A 17,958-nucleotide genomic window follows, 5' to 3' on the forward strand; every position below is an offset into this window, starting at 1 on the left:
GCTTTCAGAATAGAAAGTATTATCCCTTTTCCTCTCCCTCTTGATTTTGGCACTGTGGCCTGTTTAATTGAGTGTAGCAAACACTTAGGGGAAGATCCCTGGTCCCTCGCTATGGGATTATAGTCAAACCCTTTATGTGAAATGGGGTCTGGGTGAGAGAGGTCGTTGAACAGACTACATTAGTGTCCACTTGAATTTTTAAAGCCCACCATTATGGTTATGAGAGAAACTGATGCTGGCTGCAGAGCTCAGGGCAGGGCAGCTGCCCACATGGAGGGGCCCTGCTCCAGATCTCAGCTTCTAGATGCCCAGGGCTGGCTTAGATGGCGGGGTTCTGCCAGTCTTCACCGCAGCCCGTCTCTGCCAAAAACAAAAGCCTCCTCGCGTCTTAGGAAAGGTTTACAAAGCCCTAGAGAAACTTGTAAGCTTTAGTCCTTTATCTGAAGGTCCAGCTTTCTCAAGCAGAGTGGACGATTGGGCAACTCTGGGCCCCCCTCCTCCCCACAGCTCGCGGCTTCCCCTCCGAAAAGGACTTTGAGGACTACGTCAGGTACGACAACCGCTCTGCCAACGTGCTGGCCGCCGTGGTGTTCGAGCATGCCTTCAACCACAGCAGGGATCCCCTGCCACTGGCGGTGAGGACCCCAGCCCCACGGAGCCAAGCTTCCTCCCCCAGGAGCCAGAGGTGCTCTGCCTGCCTGGGAGCAAATGGGACTTTCCCCTTGGGTCCAGAATCACCTCTCAGCCCACTGAGGGTCCCTGATGGAGTTTGACCCATCAGGCCAGAGTGGTTTAGAAACCTCGCGTGTCTGAAGAAAGTGGCCGTAGACCATTGCTGTGGCCCCTCTTTGTCCTCTCGTTTTATGAAAGGCGTTATGGGTCTCCTTTGACAGAGTCAAATAGGACAAGTAGGAAAGTAGCAGATACTCGGGACTTAGCACCATATGGCATTAGAATTTCTGTTACATATTTAAACAAACAAACAAAAAGAAAGGTTTTTTGGTTGCCCCAGTGGCAATAAGACTGGGAAACCGTCAGGTCCCTCAGCATCACGCTGGTGGCCCTGCACTGGTTAGCAGTGACGAGTCATGCGTGGAGTTCCCATTGGTAATGGCAGAAGAGGGTGGTGAAGAGCACTGCAGAGGTGCCCCTGGGCTCTCTGTGCCCTGGCAGGACCGCTCACTCTGACTTCCTGAGATCCAGACACTGGCGGGGGCTGGGGCAGTGGTGAGGTCACGGTAATGAGGGTCCCCCAGCCCTCCCACTGGATGCAGACGTTTGCTCCTCTGGCTGGATCCCTTAGAGCGCTTGGTTTTCTCTTTGTTTCCGTAGGTGAAATATCACTTACGGTTCAGTTACACGCGAAGAAATTACATGTGGACCCAGACAGGCTCCTTCTTCCTGAGAGAGACAGAAGGCTGGCACACCACTTCCCTTTTTCCACTCTTCCCCAGCCCAGGACCAAGGGAACCCACATCCCCTGATGGCGGAGAACCTGGTGAGGAACACTTTTAGGGGGTCTCCTTTCCTCCCCCGGGGTGCTGGCTCGTGATCATCACATCGGGGGAACCCATCTTGCATTTCTCTGGAGGAAGATTTTTTATGATTATTTGACCTTCTTCTTTGTAGGAGAAGGAAGAAAACATCCAGTAAAACTGGCTTCTGAAAAGCAAAATAATCTTTGAAAACAGCAAAGGCTGTCTCCCTATTTCCCAGCAAACGTGCTGTTGAATGAAACATTCATATTTCAGTTTTTAAGGAGCTTCAGTTTGCATTGGGTCTTTTGGGCTTGGTTTTCCATTTCCCTTCTCTCCTTGCCCCTCTCTCTGTACAGTTGTATAGGCATTGTATGCTCTGTTGTCCTTGTGTAATTGTCCGTGGTTTCATTGAGTCAGTGGAATGTTTGCAGAAGTCAGATCTCAGCTCACTGTATTGCCAGAGGGTGTGTCGGTCTGTCCGCTGTAACTCTGGAAGGTAGTTGGCTTGTTTGTCTCCTCTGACCAAGGTTCCATCTTAGAACCAAGTAACTGGGGCCCAGGACTAGACTTTGCCCTCAAGCTGAGGCCCAGCTGCAGGCTCCAGGCGGCATCCTGGGTGTTGCAAAGAACACAGAATTAATTCCCTGGTCTGCAAGAGGCAGAACTTGTTAGAGATTTTGATGAAAAGACCCAGGAATGCCCTAAATAGAGCTCCAGGAAGGCAGGAGGCAGCCAGCATTTAGAGATTTATTTCTGGTGCCAGGACCCTATCACCAGGCTAATGTTCCAGGAAAAGATTTTAAATCCAAAAGAGGAGCTAAGACAAGCAAGGCAAGGTGAAGTGTGCAAGGCCCCAGAATGAAGCCCTGGACAGGTCACCAACTGGGGAGGAGGAGAAGCCACATCAGCTGCCACGCCCACTGCCTGTGGCCAGCAGCAGGAGACACTGGCTGTGTGACCTGGGGCGGGGCTGTCCGTCCTGTTTGTGGGGACAGTTTCCTAAGCTTGGAAGCGATAGAGGCAAAAGTTCTCCAAGGAAAAGACTGACAGATTTCACTACGTACAAACTTGAAATTTGCTAAAAGAGAAAAAGACATAACACCAATTTTGAAAGCAAATAAGAGATTGGGGAAAACATTCCAGCAGATGACAAAGGGTAAATACCTTCTGTTTTATAAATGATTCCTTAGTCCAAATCAGTTTAAAAAAAACACAAAGACCCCAAGAGATGTGGAAAGGATCTGAACCTGGCACACAGCAGGCCCTCCAAGAATTAGGCCAGTGTTCCCCCTAAGCCCACCCCCAAATGTCCATACCTTAGACCCCTGATAAAAATTGAGCCCCTGGAATAGTCTGAAAGAAGGAGAAAATGCAGATGCACAAAAGATGTTCCCCACAGCATTGTTTATGATCATAAAAACTTCAGTAGTGGGACATGATTGATCACAGAGGGTGGCTTTGCCTCGGTGTTGAGCAGCTGCAGAGGTTGTGGTGGTGAAGACCCCATGGCAGCATGCAGAACCTCATGGAAGAACAACTAGGGAGCAGGAGGCAGGCAGGACGTTTCCTGGGGGAGGCGTTGTGACGTGAGAAAGACACTGGCTTTGAAGCCAAGAGACCAGGGTCCCGTCTCAGCTTTGTCCCCTCCCCCTTTGTGTGGCTCAACGCCCTGGGCCTCAGTGGCCCTGTTTGTCCAATGAAGATGTCGTTCACTACTCTGCAGGGTCACAGTGAAGATGAGAACTAAACCCCCACCCAGCACAACGAGGGGTAAGATTCACTGAGCACCTGCTATTTCTGCAGCCATAAAACCACTTACTCAAGGGAGGTGGTAGAAGTGCACAGATATGGTGACCTCGTGCTGGGGATGGGGTGGGCATAAAATTGCTTTTCTTTTTTCTAGAGGCTTGAACTCAGGCAGCTGACAGTTCTGTGTTGGAGGATGTTAGGTGTTCTAAATGTCACTGTTTTAGGAATGAGGGTGCCCACGCCACCCAGACCTGCATCCCATGTCCCCTCTCTGTCCCCTGGGCTCGGACGTCAGGAATCCAGGCTGCCTTTCTCTCTCCTGAGGCTATGCCCCACTCCTTCCATAGGCTCAGCCTCTCACAAGCCTCACTCTGGACTGGAATATCGTATCCCCCTGGCCCTTATCACTTTAAAAATGTGGGGAGTCAGAAAGGGCCAGCAGGGAGGGACCACAAAGCACACAAAGGTCGTGTAGTGGTGGCCTTTGGTCTGTGGTTCCTGCCTCCCTTTGAGATGGTAACTCAAGGGTGGATGGAATGAAAGTTGCTGATCAACTGGTCTCAAGGGAGCAAGACTTGTCGATTATCCCAGTAGGTCCTTAAAAGTGGGCAAGGGATGCAGAAGAGAGAGTCAGAGAAAGATGTGATGACACGGAAGCCAGTCAGAGAGATGTTGCCTGGATGGTTTGGAAGGTGGAAGGAGGGGCCTCGAGCCAAAGAGCGAGGGTGGCCCCTGCAAACTGGAGGCCTGCAGGAAACCCCAGGCCACTTCACCAGCTCAGTGCCCTCAGCGCTCTGAGCACCAGCACCCAGGACCTGGCTTCTCCCACATGTATCGACCCCACATGCCGGAACGTCCTCTGCTCCCGCACTCAGGGTATATCCGTGAGGGCTTCCTGGCCGTGCAGCATGCCGTGGACAGGGCTGTCATGCAGTACCATGCCAACGCCTCCACGCACCAGCTGTTTGAGAAGCTCACCGTGATCGCCAAGAGGTTCCCTTACCCGCCTTTTATCTCGGACCCCTTCCTCGTCGCCATCCAGTACCAGCTTCCTCTGCTGCTCATGCTGAGCTTCACTTACACCTCACTCAGCATCATCCGGGCTGTCGTGCAAGAGAAAGAGAGGAAACTGAAGGTAACCCTGTTTGCGTTTGGCTTTGAGAGATCCTGAGTCCGGGCACAGTGTGGCCATGGGCTGTCGTGTCCTGAGTCCTGTCATCAGGTGGGGGCAGCTCCTGGGCACTGGGGGCACCAGGGCAGCTGGGCGTGGGGCTAGTGCCCACGTGGCTCAGCCCATCTCGGGCTTCTTTGAAATCAAGCCTGTTCTGTCCAGATTTTTAAAACCCTGATAAAGCGCTGTAGTTCATGTGCTGTATGTTAAGGACTGAACATTGAAAAGACAGTGTTTTGGATACATTAGGTAAAGTAAAATACATTGTTGAAACTAATTTCATTTGTTCCTTTAAACTCTTTTGGCTGCATTGGGTCTTTGTTGCTGCGCGCGGGCTTTCTCTAGTTGTGGTGAGCAGGGGCTACTCTTCGTTGTGGTGCGTGGGCTTCTCTTTGCAGTAGCTTCTCTTGTTGCGGAGCGTGGGCTCTAGGCACGTGGACTTCAGTAGTTGTGGCTCGCAGGCTCAGTAGTTGTGGCTCGCAGGCTGTAGAGCACAGGCTCAGTAGCTGTGGCGCACAGGCTTAGTTGTTCCGTGGCATGTGGGATCTTCCCAGACCAGGGCTCGAACCCGTGTCCCCTGCATTGGCAGGCGGATTCTTAACCACTGTACCACCAGGGTAGTCCTAAACTTTTTTTTTTTTTGGCCACGCCACACGACTTGCAGGATCTTAGCTCCCCAACCAGGGATGGAACCCGCACCCTCGGCAGTGAAAGCGTGGAATCCTAACCACTGGACTGCCAGGGAAGTCCCCCTTTAAATTTTTTTGATGTGGCTACTGAAATTCTGAATTACATATGCGGGTTGAATTCTGTTTCTGTTGAAACAGTAGGTCAACACAAGACAAATGTTCACATACATGGAGAGCAGGAAGCGAACTTTGCATGTGATCAAGGACAGCTGTGGTGCCCAGCTGTCAGGCAGTGTCGTGGGGGATGGAGAAGTGTGTGGAAGTGTGTGAGGTGTGCTTCACAGGCATCTCACTGACATAACCATGTACATCTGGGTGAATAGTGTCCTCTGTAAGCTCTCACCTCTGACGCTGCCAGAATTACCCAGAATTTATGTGAAGTTCTTCCTTTGGCAATGTCTGCAGTGCCAGTGGAAGGACGTTTAGAGTATTCTCAGTGGTGCCAACTCTGTGATTATTGGAGCTTTTTTTTTTTGCCACACCGTGTGGCATGTGGCATCTTACTAGTTACCCGACTAGGGATTGAACCCGTGCCCCTTACATTGGAAGCTCGGAGTCTTAACCACTGGACCACCAGGGAAGTCCCTATTGGCGCTTTTAAATTGTTGTAAATGAGGGGCTGGGAGAACTAATGAGGTGGGTCCTGTCCACTTCGGTGCCTAAATAACTTTCATAAAATGGTGCGACGCTGAGGTGGTTAGCAGTGGACAAGGAAATGGTTCAGGAAAAAATGTTTGTGCGTGCACGCGCCTCCAGGTACATAGATGAAACCAGTGTGGCGGGATATTGAATGATCACTGAGCCCAAGTGGTATGTGAGTGGCCACCGTTCCAATCTTCCTATTTTTCTGGTGGTTTGAAATCGTCCATGAGAAGAAGTTGGAAAATCAGCCTAGCTTAGTGCCTGGTACACAAGAGACACTTAATCAGCCCTGGTCCCCTCCCCCAGGCCAGTGTTGTCCATGGTAACAGACAGGCCTGGGTCTGCTGTCCTCTACGGCCCCACTGGGCACTTGTGCCTGGCGCGGCTGAGGAGCTGGCTTTTTAATCTTAAGTAATTTCAGCCAAAATAGCTACGTGTGGCCGCAGGCCGCTGTATTGGATGGTGCAGGTTTAGCGTGAGGGAGGCTCCTGGGGTCTGGTGTGGCAGGGGTGGCAGGCGGTGGGGCGTGTGGAGCAGCACATGTGCCCCTCCCCCAGGAATACATGCGCATGATGGGGCTCAGCAGCTGGCTGCACTGGACCGCATGGTTCCTCCTGTTCTTCCTCTTCCTCCTCGTCACCGTCTCCTTCATGACCCTGCTCTTCTGCATCAAGGTGAGTGTGGCTTCAAAAGGGGGTTTCACATGAAAAGCAAGGCGTTGGAGTTGGTGGGAGGGCCAGAGACAGCTGTGGCACCACCAGGGAGACCCCAAGACTCCACATTTACGGCTTTGGTTGGGGAGTCTGCCCTTTTGGTAGAGAGGACTGGTGTAGCCCTTCTCCCACCCTTACCAGCTCCATTTGGGGATGGGAAAGTTTGAGACTCTGACTGGTTTTGTCTCCCCTACCCTGCCCCGACCTGCCCCCACCTGCCAACGGGATGGCCGCACAGGTGAAGAAGAATGTGGCAGTGCTCGCGCACAGTGACCCCTCGCTGGTGCTAGTCTTTCTGGCCTGCTTTGCTATCTCCTCCATCTCCTTCAGCTTCATGGTCAGCACTTTCTTCAGCAAAGGTGAGTTGTCCTGCCCCTGAGAGTGGAGGTCTGTGGGTGATGCACACCTCAGAAGACCGGCAGTTTCTCTTGGGATGAGTAAGGTCAAGGGGTCCAAGGGCATCTGAGCAGAAATAACCCAGAGACTGAGGTTTTCTTTACTCTGTGCCTTCCTTTGGATTCAGTTTTTTGGGTGTCAAAGTACATCCCTGAACAGTCCTTTCAGTGAAGCTCAGCGAGTGGTTAATTCTCATTGACTTTGTGTATCTGAAGATGTCTCTGTTTTGCCCTCACTCCTGAATACTGTCTTAGCTGCGTATAAAATTCTCCTTGGCGCTTTGATAACATTACCTTATTGCCACCGGATTTCCATTATTGCTGGGAAGAAGTCAGCTGACAGTCTAGGTCTGATTTTTATGTATGGATGTTTGGATCTGAGGACTCAAGTCTTTTCAGTTCTGCATTTCTGTTCATCATCAATCAGACCTTGCTCCCTGTTAATCCCCCTTCTCTTCTATTAGACCTAAGTTGAAGCCTCTCAGTCTGTCCTTCATGTCTCGTAACTTTTTTTTTTATTAATGGGGTAAAATACATATGACATAAATTTACCACCTTAACCATTTAAGTGTAAAGTTCAGTGACATTAAGTACATTCACATTGTCATGCAACTGTCACCAACATCCATCCCCAGAAATCTTTTCATCTTGCAAAACTGAATCTCTGCCCCCATTAAACACTAACTCCCTACCCCGTTCCCACAACCCTGGAAACCACCATTACACTTTCTGTCTCTATGAATTTGACTACTCAGGACCTCATGTAAGTGGAAATCATGGAGCGTTTGTCTTTCTGTGACTGGCTTACTTCATTTAGCATAATGTCTTCAAGGTTTATCCCTGTTGCAGCTTGTGTCAGAGTTTCCTTCCTTTGTAAGGCTGAGTAATATTTCATCATATGTATAGACCACATTTTGCATATCCATTCATTCATCAATGGATATTTGGGTTGCTTCCACGTTTGTGGCTATTGTGAATAATGGTGCTATGCACATGGGTGTACAAAGATCTCTTTGAGACCCTGCTTTCAGTTCATTTGAGTGCATACCCAGAGGCAGAACCACTGGATTGTGTAGTAATTCTATTTTTAATTTTTTGAGGAACTGCCATACTGTTTCTACAGCAGCTGAACCGTTTTATATTCCCACCAACAGTGCAAAAGTGTTCCAATCTCTCCACATCCTCGCCAATACTTGTTATATTTGCTTTTTTTTATAGTAGACCCCTCTTGGGTGTAAGTATATCTCTCAGTCTGTTCTTTATGTCTCTTAACTACTTTTTCATACCTTAAAAAAATCTCTTTGTGCCAAGCTCTATATGAATTCCTTAGAGTTGTCTTCTAATTCCCTAATTCTCTCTCTGACTGTGTATGTTCTAGACTGTGTCTCATCTTTGAGATTTTATTTCTATGACTGTATTTATCCTTTACCAACTATCCAGTTGATTGTTGTACATATCCACTTATTCTTGTTTCTTCATCCATTTTTGTGGGGAAAAATCCTCCTTTTATCAATGGAAGCATTTCTTCATTTCCTCCTTAAGTCCTTGATATTCTTGTTTTGAAGTCTATCTCTTTCCTACTCAAACTTACTCCCTTGGAGAGCTTTAAACATGGGGATAATTCCCAGATTCAGACTCATGCCCAGCAACTCCCCTTAGATATTTAACATGTGTCTCAGTCAGACGTGTCCTGAACTACTGATGGTGTCCTCAAAACCCCATTTCCCCATCTCTACCATGTGCTCACACTAAAAACCTGGGAATGCCCTCAACTCCTCTTCCTCTAGCATCCTGCCCCAGTCCAGTCAAATCCTGTCCACTGTACCACAAGGTACCCCTGAACTCCAGCTATCTCCCACCTCCCCCACAGCCCTGCCCTGGCCCAAGCCACTGTCATCTCCAGCCTGGTTGATGGCAGTAGCCCCATAACTGGCCTCCCTGCTTCTGCCCCTGCCCCTCTTCAGTTTCTGCCCAGGTCAGAGGTTCTCCAGTGTGGTCCACGGGCTCCTGGGACCTTTAGAGGTTCACAAAATCAGAACTTTTTGTGATAATATCAGAATGTCATTTGCCTTTTCTACCATGTTGACATGTGCACTGATGGTGCAAAAGCAAAAGTGGTAAAACTGCCGGCCCTGAGCACGATCAAGACAGGCTCCAAACTGCACTTGACAGTGGCATGTTCTTCACACCACACACTCTTGTAAACAAACAAACAAAAATGCCAGTTTCACTCAAAAATGTCCTTGACGGAACAGTAAAAAATGTTAATTTTGTTAACCTTTGACTCTCAAGTATACTTTTCTAATATTCTGCGTGACTGAATGAGATGTCCACAGAAAGTGCTTCCTGAGTATTGTAGTATAATGATTCTCTTGAGGAACAGCATGTGTGCAGGTGTTCGAGTTGTCAGCTAAACTAGCCACTTTTTTCACGGAACACCATTTTTGCTTGAAACAATGACCATCACACTGTCATTCACTTGCTGGTATTTGGTAAGCATTTTCTCAAGTGTGAGCTGCCTTTTTAAGGAAAACAACTGGCAATATCTGATGTCAATTACAAAATTCAGGCTTTCAGGCAACAAAAATAGAATTTTGCAAACTTTACCACCATGAGCTTTACAGCCTCCCAGTACTTACTTACTTTTTTATGAAATTAGTGATAATATTACCCAGTGTGATTTTTTTATGTGGTGTAATAAAATGTGTCAACATTTGGAAGATGTTCTTTGCCCAACGAGCAATATTTTCCAAATGGCCATGCATCATGTTACAAAATCATGCAAGAATAGTAAATAACCCATTCCAGGTACAAGATGGACCAATAGATTTTCACATAACAGAGTATAAAAAGTTCATTGTTCAGGTTGATTCCACGTGGCACCTCACCTTTAAGAAACCACCCCTTGTTAAGTGGTGATGTGGTAGCAAAGAATATCCAAAATACCTAAAAAGGCTATTAAAATTCCTGTCCCTTTTCCAACTGCTGATCTCTGTGAAGCTCATTTTCTTCATTCACTTCACCTAAAACAAGTCAATACATCAGAGTGAATGCAGAAGCAGATATGAGAATCCAGCTGTAATTGGTTAAATCTTTACAGAGGTTTGCAAGAATGTTACACAAGGCTACTCTTCCCACTAAATTGTGGGAAATACAGGTGTTGTTCATAAAAATACTTACGTTAACTTGTAATGGGTTTATTATTGTTATTCTTAAATATCTTAACATTTTCTTAGTATTCATCTCTGACACAGTGGAATGTTGACATATATATAATGTTTGTATCCCACATAAACAAAGTTCTTTGACATCCTCAACAACTGTTTACAGCTAAAGGAGTCTTAAGACCAAAGGGTGTAAGGGCACTGCGTCGACTGAAGCCGTGCTGTCTCCCCACACCTCCACCACCCCATCCTTACCTCTTTCAGGTCTTTTCCACGTTCACCTCCTCATCAAAGCCTTCCTTGGCCACCTGGTTATAGTTGCAACCCTCAGCCTAGGGAGTGTCTTGTCCCGGGTCTGTGGCTTGTTGCTCTTCACAGGGCTGTACCCACCCAGCACCATCTGCTTTACTTACCTTCTTGTCTACTGGCTGTGTCCGCACTGGATCCTAAGCTCCCCAAGCGGAGGGCTTTGTCTGTTCTGTTTCCTGGTGCCTGGAACAGGGCCTGGCACAGAGCAAGTGCCCAGTGAGTATCTGTGGGATGCACAAGTGAACAAGATGGGGCAGGACCAGGCGGGGGATCAGATGCTCCGTGTTAGTCGTGTCAGGTGTGCGATGCCCAGATAGCTGGAGGTAGGTCTGCAGGAGAGGGTGGAGAAATCCCCTTGGGGTTCCTGGGGTGGGCACAGGCACGCCAACAAGGGCAGAGGCTGAGAGCCGAGCATGGAGCGCCCCCCCCCAGCACTGAGGCTTGTGTCCCCGTGTCCCCGGCTTCTGCCAGGCTGGGGTTGGGCAGCTCACCCGAGAGAGGCGTCCTTTGTGCCACGGATGGAGCCCATCAGTGCAGATGCCCTCGCCTGGTTCTGGCACACTTGTCTTCCTCTCTCTGCCCATAGCCAACGTGGCAGCAGCCATCGGGGGCTTCCTCTACTTCTTCACGTACATCCCTTACTTCTTCGTTGCCCCTCGATACAACTGGATGACGCTTAGCCAGAAGCTGTTCTCCTGCCTCCTGTCCAATGTTGCCATGGCAATGGGAGCCCAGCTCATAGGAAAATTTGAAGCAAAAGGTGAGTATTTTCCTTTACATGGGCTGTCCTTGCTGATTCAGTTACCCCCAGAGGGTCTAAGCAGAGGGGCCTCCAGACTCAAGACTCTCGCTCCAACGATAATCAGACACATCAGCACAGCTAAACGAACAGTGCATTTGGAAGGCAGGTCCTCGGCGAGGGGGAGGCTCGCGCCCAGGGCAGACGGGGAGGAGTGACCAGAGCCACAGGGGAGGTAGGTCAGAGACACGTGGTTCACAGGACAGAGAGTTGAGGTGTCCAATGCAATGTTGGCCACCACCTGGCCATTGCGGTCCCGGCTCTGAGCTCCCCTCGAAGCCCTGCCTGGAACTGGCCGTTACTTCAGGAAAACGCTGGCCGTGAGCGTCTGCATCTGCCAGTGGTGGGATTCAAGTTGGTCACCTCTGAGTCTCTGCCTGCCTCTCGAGGCTTTAGGATTCCTAGGCCAGAGGTCTCAGTCTGCGGGGTTCGAAGGGTTCCCAGCTCTTGGTGAACTTGTAGAACTAGCATCTCCCCTCCTCCTGTTTCCCTGATACCTCCTGCAGTAATTGGTGATGACGGCAGGAAGGCCTGAGAGAGGAACAAGTCACAGACCAGGACATTGCTTTCTTGAGTTTTGTGAAATTTCCTGATTTTTAAAATGTCATGGGTGTCAAATAAACACCTCTAGGGCTGACGTTGGCCTGTGGGCTCCCATTTTGCAAACCCTGCAGGAGATGCTCAGATTTCACATGGTAGAGTCAAGGCTGCTCCTCTAAAGGGTTGAGAGGACGCCTAGTTTAACCCTTAACCCCACATCTAGTGGGAAATCTCCAGAGATGGAGTGCTCACCTCTTAGGAGAAGGCCCCGTTCATTTCTGGATCACTCAGACCACCTCACAGAAGGGCCTTGAAGAGGCAAGTGGACCCAGACCCGGCCCTGCCTCTGTCTCACTTGCCTTGGTTCCAAGCGGAGACAGAAGGGACAGGATGAGTTTATGCGTGGCTGGTGTTGTGTTGGTGTCCGTCTCCCGGGAGCTCCTGGTGTTGCTCTGGCTCTGCTAGCAGGAGGTGAAATACAACCTCGCTTCTGAGTGACTGACCTGAGTGCATTTTGGGATGGTTTCACCCCGCCCCACCCAGATATTCTCTATCAGGCTGAATGCTCTGGTTTCTTCCAGTCATGCAATTCCTAGTTGTAGCTTCCTAGTTGTGGGTCTAAGGAGGGAGGGAGGTGGGTGGCCACGGGAACCTTTAGTGTGGCTTTATCCTTAATTAGAATTTCTTTCTTCAGTTGGCAAAAGTCCTATGACATTGGTGCTTTTAAACATACGTGGTTCTCCATGTTCAGTAGTGTGTGATAAAATGTAGATTTTTTAAAGGCATAGTCCCTTCCAGGGTTCAAATGCTTTTTAAAAAGCCATTTATAAAGAGGAGTCTAACTACATGGCACCTCTTGGTTTTCAAAATTCTATACTGAATTTTCTTCTTTTTTTTTTTTAATTTTCTCCTGTTTTTTATTTTTGGCTGTGTTGGGTCCTTGTTGCTGCACGTGGGCTTTCTTTAGTTGTGGTGAGCAGGGCCTACTCTTTGTTGCGGAGCACGGGCTCTAGGCCTGTGGGCTTCAGTAGTGGCATGCAGGCTCAGTAGTTGTGGCTCACAGGCTCTAGAGTGCAGGCTTAGTAGTTGTGGCACACGGGCTTCGTTGCTCCACGGCGTGTGGGATCTTCCCAGACCAGGGATCAAACCCGTGTCCCCTGCATTGGCAGGCAGATTCTTAACCACTGCACCACCAGGGAAGTCCCTGAATTTTCTTAAAATAGACAAACTTCTAGTTGTTTGAAAGTGAACAGTGACCAAGGCTGGAGAGCAGCCATTTCCATCATGGGTCCTCGAGCCAACCCAGGTGGTCCAGCCGCACAGAATCCCCAAGCATCATTTGGACTGTGATGTTGCAAACCAGAGAGAGGACAGAACACCACGAGCACCACTAAACAGGGCTTTATTTATGCCAGGAGTGTTTCCTTTTTTTTGAAAAGACTTATATTAAATGCACCCTCTTCCAGTGTTGGCCTTACCCAGATCACATACGTGTACGTGTGTATATGTGTGTACACGTGTATGTGCATCCGTGTATATGTACAAGTATGTTATGTAGATGGATATGTGTTTATGTGTGTATATGTCATAAATCAAACATGAGCCCCTCTCGTCAGTTCACAAGCTTTTGTTAGTTCTGTGACACCGATTTGGTGACTTGCTCTTGTCTAAAGGCCTGAAGAAAGTTGTCAGGTTTGCTGTAGGCAGGGAAGCGTCACACTGACTTTGCACTGCTACGCACACGTGTACATTGGCGACCACGGGTCCGCTTCAGGCCCGTTTCCTGGCGTGTCTTCCAGGCACAGGTGTCCAGTGGCGAGACCTCCTGAGTCCTGTCAATGTGGACGACGACTTCTCCTTTGGGCAAGTGCTCGGCATGCTATTGCTGGACTCCGTCCTCTACAGCCTGGTGACCTGGTATGTGGAGGCCATCTTCCCAGGCCAGTTCGGCGTGCCCCAGCCCTGGTATTTCTTCATCCTGGTAAGTTCTGACAGCCACCTCTGTGGGGGTGGAGGTGGGCCCAGCACCCACCCCAGGCACCTCTAGTCCCTGACATGCAATGCATGCCCTGTGCGCTGTCATGAGCCATGTGTCCTAGAGGCCCCGAGACCCCCACGCCCGAGGTTATCCCTGCGCTCCAAGGTCTGAGAGGAGGAGCTGGCGCTGGCTGGCCTGCCACAGGGCCAGTACACAGCCCCCTCCCAGCCATCTTTCTCAAAAAACATCTTGTTGGGTTTTCTGCCTACAAGTAATAGAGCTTTGTGTAAAAACGATCACGTGCTGGAGTGCACAGCACACTCCCACCACCCAGAGATGAACATCGCTGACACTTTGAGGTGTAGCTCTTCAGATGATTTTCTATGCATGTGCAGCTATAACATATATACGCTTGTTTTTAGAAGGGGGGATTATATTGTAAAAATGCTTGAAACTTGCTTTTCTTTTTTTAACGTAACAGTACAGCTTAGATATCTTAAGTACATATACATGTGGTCTATTTACAAATATGCTTTTAGATTTTTATCTACATATGTTTATAAATTTTTAAATTTTATGTATAAATATATTTCTATTTAAACATATGTGATTTTATCAACCAACTTCACTTTTTAATGACTACACAGTATTCCATGGATGTACCACTGTATCATTAACTTAATTCCCTGTTGGTGAGCTAGGTTAGCCAGGTGCCGCTTCATCGTTCGTTCTTTGATTCAACAAATATTTATCAAGCATCCATTTACTGTATTTCATCAAATCTAAGATGGCCCTTGGGGAATTCTGTGGCGGTCCAGTGGTTATATTAGGACTTGGGCTTTCGCTGCCAGGGTAGGGTTCGATCCCTGGTCAGGTAACTAAGATCCCACAAGCCGTGTGGTGTGGCCAAAATAAATAAATAAAAATAAAATAAAGCTATAAATACATTTTAAAAAAATCTAAGATGACCCTGATTCTTAGAGGCACCGTTACTTCGTCACTAAGAAAGAAAGATACTGACAGTTAAAACTATGGCATTTCTGTGATTTGTAAGACACATTCTGATTTCAGTCACTTAAAACTTGAGACATGTGTCCCCTAAAACCAACGGACTGTGATATGAGGAACCACCCCAGGCCATGGGGTACGTGGGGACTAGAGCTGTGGGTGAGATGTTCTTCCCCCGCAGGGCTTCCCTCCGGGGTGTGGGGATTTTTCCAGGGCCCTGTGCTCACCGCTCTTGTGACCCTGCCCAGCCACTGTGCCATCAGTGTGTCACCCTCAAGTGACACCTGCACTGCTGGGGCCAGACTGTAGAAGGGGAGGCCTCCTCCCAGCAGAGGGAGGCTGGCCCTTGGGCTTCTCCTGCTTATTTCACGAGCGCCTGCGTGGCTGAGTGAGGATGCAGCTGGGGGCTCGCCCCACATGGCTCTGGGCTGGACTTAATGACCTGTTTTTGTATTAAATTCCATTGTTAACTTTCCCTGTATCACCTCTGAGTTGACATGCATAGTAAGCCCCTTCAGCAGAATAGGAAACAGTCTCAGAGCTTCCCAGGGCAGCTGGGTGCAGAACTGCGCTGGGTCTCACCCCAACTCTGAACTCTAAGCAGCATCTTCCCTGCAGGGGAGTCTAAGGGCGGCTACTGTCTGCTCTAGCTTGTCAGTTGGTTGTCACAAACAAAATGAACTGACGTGAATTGGCTGTTTGAGAGCTTCTGATTTCCATCCTAGCCCTCATATTGGTGCGGGCACCCGAGGACAGTTCTAGGGAAAGAGGAGGAAGACGATGACCCTGAGAAAGTGCTTAGGACCGAGTACTTTGAAGCTGAGCCAGAGGACCTGGTAGCCGGGATCAAGATCAAGCATGTGTCCAAGGTGCCATACCTATGGGGACGGGGACCGCAGGGTCATGGGGCGGAGACCATCCTCTGGGCCTTGTTTCTCCTGGATTCCTGTGGCTGCCCTCTGACTGGCTCTCCTGGGCACCAGCCATCCCTCAGGCTGTGTCCCCAGGGCCCAGTGTGGAGGCTCAGGGTCGAGTCAGCAACCTGTGCTGCCCCACTTAACCTCTGACCAGCTTTGCAGTGGATGCTCTCTGAGCTCGCCGTATACGATGCCTGGGCGTCATGGGCCTTCTAGTCCTGCCGAGACACCAGAACACCTGGGTGCTGTGGACCTGGGGTGGGGCGGAGAGCAGCAGGAAGCAGCGGGGCCTCCTCTCAGTCCTCCTCCTGCCTCTCTGTGCACTGGTTGGTGGTACTGGGCGTGGTCTCCTCCCCAGACGCTTGGATGGGTATTCCAGAGGGGAGTAGAAGGGGCCCTTTGCAGTGAGGGGCTCCTGAAGTCTGGGGCCACCCTCTGCCTTTCCTGCAGGTGTTCAGAGTGGGGAACAAGGGCAAGGCAGCTGTCAGAGACCTGAACCTGAACCTGTATGAGGGCCAGATCACTGTCCTGCTGGGCCACAACGGCGCGGGGAAGACTACCACCCTCTCCATGCTCACTGGTGAGGGGCCCAGCCTTCATGCCCTACCCTGACCTCCAGGCCCTTCCTTCAAGGCCACCTCAGGCTACCCCGGCCTTGTGCCCTCAGGTGGCTCTTGTCCTCCCCCTGCTGTGCTGATAGCTAGTGGAGCCCCAGGGGCTCTGGGAACAGGGTGGGAGCCTCTCAGGCCACACAGAGGCGGCCCCACCCACGCTGATTTAGTCCCAAGCCCACTCTCCTAGAAAGCCGTCCTGAATGAGCCAGCCCAGCCCTAACGGTCATCCTGTCCTCCCTGAGAACAGGCTCGAGTAGGACCTGGGCTCGGAGAGCGTGGGGGATGCGCCTCTCTCATTCCTTACAAGCCACACATCCTGGCAGTGGGCATCCCCCACCCTCCTCTGTCTCCGGAGACCCACACGGCAGGGTGCACACCGTGTGAACCAGGGAGGCTCAGCACTTCTCATGCTACTGGAGGATGTTCGCGCTGAACTTGAGCCCCGGGGTCTTCTGCTCGGCCCTAGGTCTCTTTCCCCCGACCAGTGGACGGGCATATATCAGTGGGTACGAAATCTCCCAAGATATGGCTCAGATCCGGAAGAGCTTGGGCCTGTGCCCGCAGCATGACGTCTTGTTTGACAACCTGACTGTCGCAGAACACCTGTATTTCTATGCTCAGGTGAGCTGGCAGGTGACAGGATTCATGGGTCGTCGTGGTTATTCCATCACCTACATGCTCGGGTCCCCAGGGCAGCCATGTGAGCCCTTAGCCTCCCAGCAAACTGAACCTGCTCCGAGGAGGCGTTCGCGAATTGTGGGGTGGGTGGGTGTCAGGACACGAGATCCAGCCTGGGGAGGGACGGAGACAGCACCATTCCAGTGCCAGCTGGACGGGCTGGCCTCCCATCAGAAGCCGCTGCCAGATCTCTGTCCCCTGCTGTGTCAGCTGAAAGGCTTGTCGCGCCAGAAGTGCCCTGAAGAAGTCAAACGCATGCTGCACATCCTCAGTCTGGAGGACAAGGGGGACTCCCGGAGCAGGTTCCTGAGCGGGGGGATGAGGCGCAAGCTCTCCATCGGCATTGCCCTCATCGCAGGCTCCAAGGTAGGGGCGGCGGGGCCTGCAGCACAGCAGCCTGGGCCTAGGACATGGCTCTGCCGTCATCACAAGCCCTTTCCTCTGCCCTCCAGGTGCTGATGCTGGACGAGCCCACCTCAGGCATGGACGCCATCTCCAGGAGGGCCATCTGGGACCTTCTTCAGCAGCACAAAAGTGACCACACCATCCTGCTGACCACCCACTTCATGGATGAGGCCGACCTGCTGGGGGACCGCATCGCCATCATGGCCAAGGGGGAGCTGCAGTGCTGCGGGTCATCTCTGTTCCTGAAGCAGAAATATGGTGAGCGGCCACAGGCAAGCAACGGGGCAGGCAGCCGAAACTCCATTCTGTGTGGGGTCAGCGTTGCTGGCCCAGTGTGCTGGAGATAGTATCCACTGGTAACGTTCCCGAAGGGCCCCTGAGATCAAGCAGAGAGAGGCCTTCTCTAGACATCCTGTTCTGCTACCTGTGGGTAGAGACCCGAGGCCCCAGGCAGAGGGGCCTGTGAGAATGAAGAAGGAATGAAGCAGGTAGTCTTGATTTGGAGCATCATTCAGCTTTGAGCAGTAGACTAGCAGTCAAGTGCCAGGGCCACCAAGAGCAGGGGTGCCGTTGCAGAGACCAAGCCCGCTCGCCAGCCTTGCAGCTCCCAAACAAGTGAGGGGCCCACGGCACTGTCTAGGGCTGGTGGGCAGCGCATGGAGTCAGCCCCATCTTTGCTGTATGAGCATGGCTTCCCATCTCGAGGACA

At 50.6% G+C, this 17,958-nt stretch overlaps 1 protein-coding gene across 3 annotated transcripts in view; it reads left to right on the plus strand.

The window, feature by feature from the left end:
* Positions 1-17,958, plus strand: part of LOC111185192 (phospholipid-transporting ATPase ABCA3) — a 44,794-nt gene that overhangs the window by 10,005 nt on the left and 16,831 nt on the right. Inside the window, exons 4-15 of one of the 3 annotated variants that reach the window (XM_022594564.3) lie at positions 508-635; positions 1,333-1,498; positions 4,103-4,362; positions 6,287-6,403; positions 6,681-6,801; positions 10,897-11,070; positions 13,449-13,630; positions 15,361-15,504; positions 16,003-16,132; positions 16,633-16,787; positions 17,019-17,210; positions 17,297-17,507. In XM_022594564.3, the coding sequence (XP_022450272.1) occupies positions 508-635; positions 1,333-1,498; positions 4,103-4,362; positions 6,287-6,403; positions 6,681-6,801; positions 10,897-11,070; positions 13,449-13,630; positions 15,361-15,504; positions 16,003-16,132; positions 16,633-16,787; positions 17,019-17,210; positions 17,297-17,507 (1,980 nt within the window). The remainder of the gene's footprint in view (positions 1-507; positions 636-1,332; positions 1,499-4,102; positions 4,363-6,286; positions 6,404-6,680; positions 6,802-10,896; positions 11,071-13,448; positions 13,631-15,360; positions 15,505-16,002; positions 16,133-16,632; positions 16,788-17,018; positions 17,211-17,296; positions 17,508-17,958) is intronic. The other 2 variants (XM_022594565.2, XM_022594566.3) reach the window with 2 other exon arrangements.

The sequence above is a fragment of the Delphinapterus leucas genome, chromosome 15 (assembly GCF_059928025.1).
Source record: "Delphinapterus leucas isolate spDelLeu-1000000601 "Yukka" chromosome 15, BTC_Dleu_Yukka2, whole genome shotgun sequence".
In the NCBI taxonomy this organism is placed as follows: Eukaryota; Metazoa; Chordata; class Mammalia; order Artiodactyla; family Monodontidae; genus Delphinapterus; species Delphinapterus leucas.